General features: G+C 38.9%; 1 protein-coding gene across 2 annotated transcripts in view; it reads left to right on the top strand.

Moving 5' to 3' along the window:
* Positions 1 to 11518, top strand: part of C6 (complement C6) — a 72325-nt gene that overhangs the window by 8998 nt on the left and 51809 nt on the right. For both annotated transcript variants that reach the window (XM_040496118.1, XM_040496114.1), the window contains exons 2-4: positions 4536 to 4697; positions 6128 to 6284; positions 7774 to 7918. In XM_040496118.1, the coding sequence (XP_040352052.1) occupies positions 4555 to 4697; positions 6128 to 6284; positions 7774 to 7918 (445 nt within the window). In that variant the 5' untranslated portion in view covers positions 4536 to 4554. The remainder of the gene's footprint in view (positions 1 to 4535; positions 4698 to 6127; positions 6285 to 7773; positions 7919 to 11518) is intronic.

Here is an 11518-nt window from a genome sequence, read left to right as displayed (position 1 = left end):
GGATATTGGCCTGTAGTTCTCTTTTTTTACTGGGTCTCTGTCTGGTTTAGGAATCAAAGTAATACTGGCTTCATAGAATGAGTCTGGAAGTTTTCCTTCCCTTTCTATTTCTTGGAATAGCTTGAGAAGGATATGTATTATGTCTGCTTTAAACATCTGGTAGAACTCCCCTGGGAAGCCATCTGGTCCTGGACTCTTATTTGTTGGGAGATTTTTGATAACCGATTCAATTTCTTCGCTGGTGATGGGTCTGTTCAAGCTTTCTATTTCCTCCTGATTGAGTTTTGGAAGAGTGTGGGTGTTCAGGAATTTGTCCATTTCTTCCAGGTTGTCCAGTTTGTTGCCATATAATTTTTCATAGTATTCCCTGATAATTGTTTGTATCTCTGAGGGATTGGTTGTAATAATTCCATTTTCATTCATGATTTTATCTATTTGGGTCATCTCCCTTTTCTTTTTGAGAAGCCTGGCTAGAGGTTTGTCAATTTTGTTTATTTTTTCAAAAAACCAACTCTTGGTTTCGTTGATCTGCTCTACTGTTTTTTTAGATTCTATATTGTTTATTTCTGCTCTGATCTTTATGATTTCTCTTCTTCTGCTGGGTTTAGGCTGCCTTTGCTGTTCTGCTTCTATTTCCTTTAGGTGTGCTGTTAGATTTTGTATTTGGGATTTTTCTTGTTTCTTGAGATAGGCCTGGATTGCAATGTATTTTCCTCTCAGGACTGCCTTCGCTGCGTCCCAAAGCGTTTGGATTGTTGTATTTTCATTTTCGTTTGTTTCCATATATTTTTTTAATTTCTTCTCTAATTGCCTGATTGACCCACTCATTTGTTAGTAGGGTGTTCTTTAACCTCCATGCTTTTGGAGGTTTTCCAGACTTTTTTCTGTGGTTGATTTCAAGCTTCATAGCATTGTGGTCTGAAAGTATGCATGGTATGATTTCAATTCTTGTAAACTTATGAAGGGCTGTTTTGTGACCCAGTATATGATCTATCTTGGAGAATGTTCCATGTGCACTCGAGAAGAAAGTATATTCTGTTGCTTTGGGATGCAGAGTTCTAAATAGATCTGTCAAGTCCATCTGATTCAATGTGTCATTCAGGGCCCTTGTTTCTTTATTGACCATGTGTCTAGATGATCTATCCATTTCTGTAAGTGGGGTGTTAAAGTCCCCTGCAATTACCACATTCTTCTCAATAAGGTTGCTTATGTTTATGAGTAATTGTTTTATATATTTGGGCGCTCCGGTATTCGGTGCATAGACATTTATAATTGTTAGCTCTTCCTGATGGATAGACCCTGTCACGATTATATAATGTCCTTCTTCATCTCTTGTTACAGCCTTTAATTGAAAGTCTAGTTTGTCTGATATAAGTATGGCTACTCCAGCTTTCTTTTGGCTTCCAGTAGCATGATAAATAGTTCTCCATCCCCTCACTCTCAATCTAAAGGTGTCCTCAGGTCTAAAATGAGTCTCTTGTAGACAGCAAATAGATGGGTCTTGTTTTTTTATCCATTCTGATACCCTATGTCTTTTGGTTGGCGCATTTAATCCATTTACATTCAGTGTGATTATAGAAAGATATGGGTTTAGAGTCATTGTGATGTCTGTATGTTTTATGCTTGTAGTGATGTCTCTGGTACTTTGTCTCACAGGGTCCCCCTTAGGATCTCTTGTAGGGCTGGTTTAGTGGTGACAAATTCCTTCAGTTTTTGTTTGTTTGGGAAGACCTTTATCTCTCCTTCTATTCTAAATGACAGACTTGCTGGATAAAGGATTCTCGGCTGCATATTTTTTCTGTCTAGCACACTGAAAATCTCGTGCCAATTCTTTCTGGCCTGCCAAGTTTCAAAAGAGAGATCAGTCACGAGTCTTATAGGTCTCCCTTTATATGTGAGGGCACGTTTACCCCTTGCTGCTTTCAGAATTTTCTCTTTATCCTCGTATGTTGCCAGTTTCACTATGATATGTCGTGCAGAAGATCGATTCAAGTTACGTCTGAAGGGAGTTCTCTGTGCCTCTTGGATTTCAATGCCTTTTTCCTTCCCCACTTCAGGGAAGTTCTCAGCTATTATTTCTTCAAGTAGCCCTTCAGCACCTTTCCCTCTCTCTTCCTCCTCTGGGATACCAATTATGCGTATATTATTTCTTTTTAGTGTATCACTTAGTTCTCTAATTTTCCCCTCATACTCCTGGATTTTTTTATCTCTCTTTTTCTCAGCTTCCTCTTTTTCCATAACTTTATCTTCTAGTTCACCTATTCTCTCCTCTGCCTCTTCAATCCGAGCCGTGGTGGTTTCCATTTTGTTATGCATTTCGTTGAAAGCGTTTTTCAGCTCCTCGTGACTGTTCCTTAGTCCCTTGATCTCTGTAGCAAGAGATTCTCTGCTGTCAGCTATACTGTTTTCAAGTCCAGCGATTAATTTTATGACTATTATTCTAAATTCACTTTCTGTTATATTATTTAAATCCTTTTTGATCAGCTCATTAGCTGTTGTTATTTCCTGGAGATTCTTCTGAGGGGAATTCTTCCGCTTGGTCATTTTGGATAGTCCCTGGCGTGGTTTCTCATTCTTCTTAATGCTGAAATGAATAAAACAGACAAAAGAGATCAACCACCATGCTGTTTGCATTCTAAGGAAGAAGGAAAGGGGCACCTGGGTGGCTCAGTTGGTTAAGCAGCCAACTGTTGATTTTGCCTCAGGTCATGATCTCACAGTTCATGAGTTCTAGCCCTCCATCGGGCACTGACAGAACTGAGCCTGCTTGGGATTCTCTCTCTCTCTCTTTCAGCCCCTCCTCTATTCACTCACCCTCTTTTTCTCTCAAAATAAATAATAAACATTTTAAAAAAGAAGAAGGAAAAGGGGAAGAGGAGATATTTATTAAACTTCAGTAATTTATGTATCAGGAGGAGATGTATAACAAAGAAAAACAAAGCAGTGAAGGAGGGTGGGAAACACTGGTGGAAAATTGCAATTTCAAATAAAATGTTCAGAGATCTGATTTTATTTGTAGGATGAAAAGTAACTAAAGTCATATTTTTTATTTTTTTTGAATATGAATAGCCTTATTTAATATCAAAACATATTTTTGGTCTTCACATGATCCTCGCTTCTACTTAAGAGCCCCTAATTTTGAAAAATGCATAAACAATAGCTATAATTAAATTTGTTGCACTCTTAAATGTTATTACTAACTTGAAAAGCTAATTTTTATTGAGTGATGATTCCATGCCAAGGATTGTCCTAAGCACTTTACATGAATTTTCTTACTGAACTCTAGCAAAAACCTTATGAACAAGGGAGAGTATTATTGCTGTTTTACAGATGACGAAACTGAGACACAGAGAAATTAGGTGAATGCCATTTTACCTCTTTAAATGAAAGTTACAGCAGCATTTTCTATATATACTTAATCATGTTGCATGTTTTGTGAGAGATACTAAGATCAACACAGCTAGGGGCGCCTAGGTGATTCAGTCAGTTGGACGTCCAACTTCAGCTCCGGTCATGCTCTCCCAGTTCATGGGTTCGAGCCCCGCATCAGGCTCTGTGCCAAGAGCTCAGAGCCTGGAGCCTGCTTGGGATTCTGTGTCTCCCTGTCTCTGCCCCTTCCTCGCTCGTGCTCTCTCTCTCTCAAAAATAAATAAACATTTTTTTTTTTCAAAAGAAAAAAAGATCAAATAACAACACTGGGAGCAGAAGTGGTTTTGCAAATTCCTTTCAATAGCTCATAGATCGTCAAGGCTCCACAGCACACAGAGGGGAACCACTGGTCAAAGTTTTCTCTGGCATTCAGTTACATCTGGAAAAACCCTCTTGTGGCCCGGGTGGTAGAGTTCAAAGCAACTAGATGTTCCAGTTACACAATCATTAATGTGATTAGAAGTTCAGTGAAAGGGTGCACCTCATCCAAGAATGAGGAGTCTTCGGCTCTTAGTTGCCATGTAGTCTCAACATTATTGTACCTCCTTAAGCCCCAGTTCATTATCCAGGAAATGAGGGGGTTTAACCTGGAGATTTCAAAGATCCATTTCAGTTCTAACTTCTGTGACTCCATAGGTAGAGACAGTTAAACATTGAACTCTCTTTAGCAGGTTTCTAGGATACCAAGAAATTAGAGCTTCCAGAAAAATGCTCCAAACTCCTCCCCCAGTCCAGAAGAGTATGAAAACTTGCCACGTAATTGAGGGTACTGCCCACACAAAATTCCATTTTGGAATGAAGTGTAATACAAATGTATATACTGCAACACTTTGTCTTATAGCCTGTCACTAACAGCTCAGAGAAACTTACTAGTACTGGGAGTTGTAACTATGGGAATATCCACTCTAAAAATATAAGTAGGATCTTAAAAAAGAAAGTAGGATTCGTAGTCATGAGCACGGGGATTTATAGGTGTAAACTTGCTTTAAGGGGGGCGGGGAGGCGCAAATAATTTCTAAGATCATAGCTGAGTCTGTAACTGAGAGTGACTTGTAAAGTTTTACCCCCAACAACTGTTTGATATGCATTTTATCATTCCCCTTCAGGGCTTAGAGGTTTCAAGGCATGGCCAGACACTCCATCTTGTATTTCATCCTCCTGAGTGCTCTGATTGACAAGTGCCAACCCTGTTTCTGTGATCATTACCCATGGAGTCAGTGGTCCAGCTGCTCAAAAACCTGCAATTCTGGAACCCAGAGCAGACAGAGGTGGGTGCGAGCTATGAAGATTGACTTTGTGCCATGGGAAACCTCACAGACAGACTTAGCAATATCAAAAGTGCCACACCAAGCAATGAGGAAGAAAAAAGTATATCTCAAAGTAAGAAATCATGGGATTCGATTTGGATGGAATTTGAGGTCTTTTCCACATACGGTTGAAAGGAAGTCTGCATTTGTTCTCTCCATAAAATCAAGGAGCTTCGAAGAAATTTAATTAAGAATGTGTGCAATATTTTCTGTTGACTATTTAACTTGCTAAGAATCTCTACTCAAGCCTTTTTTCAATCAGTGTATAGCTCCACTTGCCTACAGTTAGTGAGTTAATTATAGAGAATTTTCTACTCATTAAACTGAGTCTAACAGGACCTCAATTGAGCAGCGCTATTAGCTATTAGCTTGATTGTCAGCAAGTAGAAGGCAGGAAAACCGTGTTTAATTGAAAACATTTAATAATTCAGTGTTCTCACCGATTCAGACTACTTAGCCCCCACAGTTTCTTTAAAACTGTTCAATGTTTCTGTTCCATGAAGATGCTCACATGACTAGGGAAGAAAGGTATATATTTAATGTGCTTTAATCATTATAGGTTTTTAGAGACCTATTTTACAAAACTCTTTTTACATGCGCAGTGTGAGTCTCATTAAAATCACCAACTGACTCCCCCAATAAACCATCCACTAAGTAGGTTAAAGCTTTAATAGTCCTTCACTCAAGAGTCCCTCAGTAGCTCTCCACTGGCTACCAAATAAAGCACAACAATACACCCGGCTCTTCTCCACCAGCACCACCCGGGCCCATCCACTAGCTCCCCCATGGATGCTTCCTGTTCTTCCACCTGTAATCTTGGCATGTGCCTTTCCCCCCCGCATACCCTGCCCTTTGATGCCTGGAGGCGTCACATGAATTTTTCAAGATTTATCTCTCTTATTATTTTTCTCTTTGGATCTTTGGCCTCACAGCACTCTGACTCTGTCTCAATCATTATACTTATTACACTGTGTTGTCATAATGTAAGGAATTTGCAGAAACTTTCTTCTTTCTTTTCTTTCCTATCCAGTCCCTTCAGAGACTTCCATGAGGGCCAGCTTCATGGATGTGTTTCCTATGCAGTCACACAGGACCACACTTAGAAGGGCTCCATGCTTGGCTTAATGCGCTGCCATCGCTGTCTCAAAATTCCTAGTAATGTTTTAACAAGAGGCCCCTCATTTTCATTTTGCACTGGGCCCCAAAAATTATGTATCCAGTCCTGAATGCTGTTAAGTGGTAAGAACTGCACGGATGCCAACCTGCCTGACTTTCCAAAACAATTTCTTTCCTTTTATTCATCGTGGTCAATGCTCAGTGGTATTTTTCTTATGGGGATGTAACCACAGTGAATATATTCATTCTAAGCAGATCTTTTCTCACTATTACAGAAAAATAGTAGTTGATCAGTACTACCTGGATAACTTTTGTGACCAGCTTTGCACTAAGCTGGAGACTAGAGAATGTAACCTGCAACGTTGTCCTATCAACTGCCTCCTGGGAGATTATGGACCATGGTCAGCCTGTGACCCTTGTGTCGAAAAACAGGTAGGTGACCCATGGGCATCTTCAGGAAATCTGAATCACAATAAAAGATTTGGATGACCTGACAGGATCAGCAATCACAGAAATGCTCAATTTCCTCAGTTTCTGAAAATACACCATTCCAGCTTCCATTGAGGGAAAATTCCATTTAGCAATCTTTCAAAGGAAATTCTGCCCCCAGTATTGATATTGTTCTTATTGAGCTCTGGATTCCACTGCCTGTTCCCTCTGAGAGCTCAGAAAGCAAAAGCAGGTGCTAGAAAATGGGGATTTCAGTCCAAAATTTAAAATCAGACAAATGAGGGACATTAGATACACCCACGTGGCTCCATCGGTTAAGCATCTGACTCTTGATTTCAGTTCAGGTCATGATTCCAGGGTCATGGGATCAAGCCCCAAGTCAGGCTCTATGCTGAGCATGGAGACTGGAGCCTACTTAAGATTCTCTCTCTCTCTCTCTCTCTCTCTCTCTCTCTCTCTCTCTCTCTCCCCCCTCTCTCTCTCTCTCTCTCTCTCTCTCTCTCTCTCTCTCTCTCTGTCTCCCTGTCTTGCATGTGAATTCTCTCTCTCTCTCTCTTAAAAAAAAAATGAGAGACATTAATCAAAAGACTGACTCCTGGCCCTGCTTCTAATTTCCCTCTTCCCATGGGAAAGTCCCTCAATTTGTTTATTGTTTCCAGCTGCAGTATTTACTCACTTCAGCTCATTCCTGTAAGGGCATTGGCCCACAGAAACCCCAATCAGAGTGGGTGCTCAGCAGTCACACATTTGGGAAGAAAAAGGAACTCATTTGTGGAGCACCCACTGTCTGAGGGAAACTGTTCTAGTCCCTTATATCACCTTGTTCACACATGAGAGTGTGCTTTCCTACCCATTTTACAGATGAGGAAGTTAGAGCTCATTAGGAAATTAGTAATTTTCCCAAGAAAATGCCTCTGATGAGTAGAGACACTATATTTTGAAGCTGAATTTTTCTGACTTCAAAGTCAGTACTTTTTGATCTTGTCATGTGTCTATCCTTCCCTGACTCCCTGTTTTATTACTCACCATTTAAAATCCTTTAAAATGTGGAGAATATGTCAACCTTGTTTTCCATGTTGACTTCCTTATGCAAAAAACAAAAACAAAGACAAAAACCCCAAATCCCTTCACATTGATCACTTCACACTACCTTTGAGATATAAAAATGCTATTGTTACTCCCTGGAAGATTTACTGCATGTGAGACACTCAGTAAATATCTGTGCATTTGATTTTGATATAATTTAGTCTCATACGGTTTCAGAGTTAGAAGTCTTAGAAATCTTTGGTCCTGCTTTCCCATTTTACAGTTTGGAAAACTGAGGCCCAGAGAGGTGATGACTTTCCTAGGGGCATGCAATAATGGAACTGGAAAATTCATTACCTAATTTAGGAAACATCACTAGAGGAAGAATATATATAGGCTTTGGCCCTGACTCAGAGTTCCTCACCTTTCTCTCCTTTCCTTTCAGTTTAGGGTTAGATCCATCTTGCGACCCAGTCAGTTTGGAGGACAACCATGTACTGAGCCCCTGGTGACTTTCCAACCATGCATTCCATCTAAGCTCTGCAAAATTGAAGAGGTTGACTGCAAGAATAAATTCCGCTGTGACAGTGGTAATGTACTATAAAAAAGGTTCAGTCTCCACTAAAAATGACTTGACTAAATAGTTATTCCAATTGACTACCAGTAAAAGCCATGATAGAGAAGTCTAACCATATTTTAAGTATGGCAAGACAGGGGAGTTATGGTACCAATTGCCAAGCTATTCATGTATGAAATTATAGCTTTCAAGTTATAATCACTTTGACCATGTACATAATCCATTTACTCTTCAAGTACTGATGCCCAGGTCCCTACACTGTTATAAAGCAGGAAGAAGAGAGGAGGAGGAAAAGGAAGAGAAAGTAGATACTTGTAAAACTCAGCTATTAATAAGCACAAATCCATAATCAGAATAAGCAGCTGAAAAGAATTACAGATATAAAAGATCTTCAATATAGTTTATTAAGATAAGAATATTAAGATATATCAGGGGGATGACTACAGATGATGTGACAGATTTTCTTGGGTGGTCCATTGAAAGGCTCCAAAGGTAATTCCAAAAGGAAGATAGAAAATGATTTAAATAGTGGCAACACTCCCATCAAGTCCATTACTCATTCAGATATTTCAGTTTCACTAGACTAGATTTCAAATCTTGACTATATCACTTAATCATATGTATCCTCAATAATTAACAGCTCTTCAACACCACCATTTTGAACACTTTAAATCTGATTTCTGTGAACTTTTTCAGTTAAGGTCCAGACAGTAAATATTTTAGGCTTTTTGGCCATACATTTTTTTGTTGCAACTACTCAACTCTGACATTGTAGCATAAAGCTGCCACAGACCATATATAAACAAATGGTCATGGCTGTGTTCGAATCAAATTTTATTTACAAAAACAGGCAGCAGGTGAGTTTTAGCCCATCAGCCATAGTTCACTCACCTCTTATCTAAATAGTCAATTTGACATAAAAATTGGAATTCAGATGAATAAAATCCATATAATTTTTGTGTACTCTGGTACACAATGACAAGTAAAGTATTTATAACTTAAAGAGCAGATTTCAAATTCCATAGAAAATTGACCCAGACCTTAGATCTAACATTTTCCTCCTCTTGATCCTTGCTTACTGCCTTCAGCTTTGCTGGCCTCTTCAAAAGTTGGACAAGAATGCTGGCATCAGGATTTTTCTTCTGTGCCATCCCCCCGCCCCCCCCCACACACACACCCACCAAAACCTGGGATATGAGGATGGCACATGGGTAGGAAGACACACTTCACGGCTACATGCATAAGGTCATGTCACTAGTTGACAAAAGAGGGAATATGGAAAAAATCTTGATGGCAATGACTGAGCAGAATACAGACTTAGGTATTAAATCCAGAATATTAAGATAAAGATTTAGAACTGAGGTGCAACTATTCGAAGCTTGAAGGTAGTTTTGGAACAAATTACCAGAAAGAACTCCTTTCTTCAATGGATGTCAAATCTATGAAATTTACTACAAAAGGGCTTTGTTTAGGTCAAAATATTCACAAGTTTGAGAAGGCTTTAGATACATCCATGAGCCACCTATTCATAATAAGTGGTTTCAGGAAAGCTAGTGGGGTAAAGACAGGTGATCAACAGTACACCCACAGCAAATGATAAAAATGGACTATTAACATGCACGTGCCATGTTTGGTAAGCTGCTCCTACCCTGAGCTCTCTTAGTAACCCCTGAGCTGCTGTCCAGATGCCTTCACCAGGAATCCCTAGATCTTCCCATGATCCAGCCACTAAGTGGCTAATCCCTGGCACAGATGTGGTTGGCATCCATTTCGATTGGGTGGTGCCATGGCCTATTGGTTGTTAAATATTCCACCGAAGATTATATACCACTTTGCTCTTCTAAAACCATACGCTAATGCCACTCTCGAAGAGAATAAAAGATTAGATGGACCATTATTTGACTCAATAGGATGTTTGGCCTTCAATTAACAAAGAACTGTTTATTCTAAAGAGAGTTTCCCCATAAGAGACTCCTAAAAACTGAGAACAAACTGAGGATTTATGGGGGGAGGGAGGGAGGGGTGGGTGGGTGATGGATACTGAGGAGGGCACCTGTTGGGATGAGCACTGGGTGTTGTATGGAAACCAATTTGACAATAAATTTCATAATAAAAAAAGAAAATAAAAAAGAATAGCTAAATTAAAAAATAATAAAAAATAAAAAATACTTTTAATAAAAAAACATTTAAATAAAAATAAATTAATTTAAAAAAATAGAGTTTCCCTCTTCCCTTTCTTCTCTCATGATTGCTGTTCAGAGTTCTCCAAGACTAAATATATGATTTCAATGCATACATGGATCTTTAAGAATTACCCATGAGGCTAATAATCCCCATGCACTATGCCAACTCCTCTGTCAAAATCCCAATTTTAAGCATAAACACTAGAGAATTTATAGCTCGTTATGCATATAACATACCACTGCAGTAACACAAATCAGTTCAAGTAAATAGGAAAAATATGTACGGTTTCTAAATGATGCACAGCTCTAGGTGCAAGTTTATATACACATGCATTGGCTAAAGCACGCTGACTTCTGCAAATCCTGCACTGTATCAAACTGCCCTTCACCTTTCCCATTCCTCTCCTGGTATGAGATATATTTATGGCTCACAGTATGAGTCTCTGTGGCCTGGAACCATTCTCAGCTGTGTACTATCAGATCTATATCGCTCGCACCACCCACCCCTAAATATCGCTCAAAAGATGTCCTCTTGCTTTCATCCCTACCCTTGTTAACAGCTCCTCTTCAGTATCCCCAGAAGAACCAAATGGATAGGTTTTCTTAGATTCAAACATATCTAGTACCCTACTCACAAAGCTAGGCTAATGAGAACTATATCCTGCAGGTATATCCCTACCTCTACCTGATAAAATGGGATTTCCTTCTCCTTTTACTGTAACCAAATCGAAAATTAGCTTTTGCTCAATTTCACTCAATTACAAGTGCGAAGCTCAAAACTTTTAAAAAATGTAATATTTGGGTTTTGTTTCCTTTGGACAAAGCATCTATATTTCAAACTAAATTATACATTCTGTTCTGCCCTGAAAAAAGCAAACAAACAAAACACCAGAGATGTGCTATTTTAAAAACAGAATATCTTTCAGGTTGTATCTTGGGATTCACAGAAATTCAATTTTCTCAAAGTATTCAGTCTTGTGTGACTATGGTGCTCATAACAATAATTGTTTCTAATCATAGTCCAGATACAATGCAAAATGTTGAATAATCAAAGAAAGAGACTTAATTACTTTCATTTTTCTCTACCTTCTTAGTGAAGATTATTTACCGAAAGAGTTGAAACTAAGTGCTTTCTGGGTAACTCTCTAGTAATAAAAAAATTAAATTCAACAGAATATCCAATTTCCCCAAAGCATTGCAGTTAGTCAAAATAGTCATGCATAGCTGCAGGAAGATGCTCATCACAACTTAAAGTAATTAACCAGATCATCTTGAGTAAAACATTTAATTTAATCTTGTCATCAGTGAGACCTGTACATAATTGTACAGACGCCAGAATCCTCGATTCTATGCCAAAGGCTAAGGGACAGGAGAGGGGCTGTCATTGTACATAAGGCATTTCAATTTCTGTAATATATACATATACATGG

The sequence above is a fragment of the Herpailurus yagouaroundi genome, unplaced genomic scaffold, assembly GCF_014898765.1.
Source record: "Herpailurus yagouaroundi ecotype Mexico unplaced genomic scaffold, PumYag 29, whole genome shotgun sequence".
Lineage (NCBI taxonomy): Eukaryota > Metazoa > Chordata > Mammalia > Carnivora > Felidae > Herpailurus > Herpailurus yagouaroundi.
Note: the sequence above shows the minus strand (reverse complement) of the source record. Positions and strands in the feature narration are given on the sequence as shown.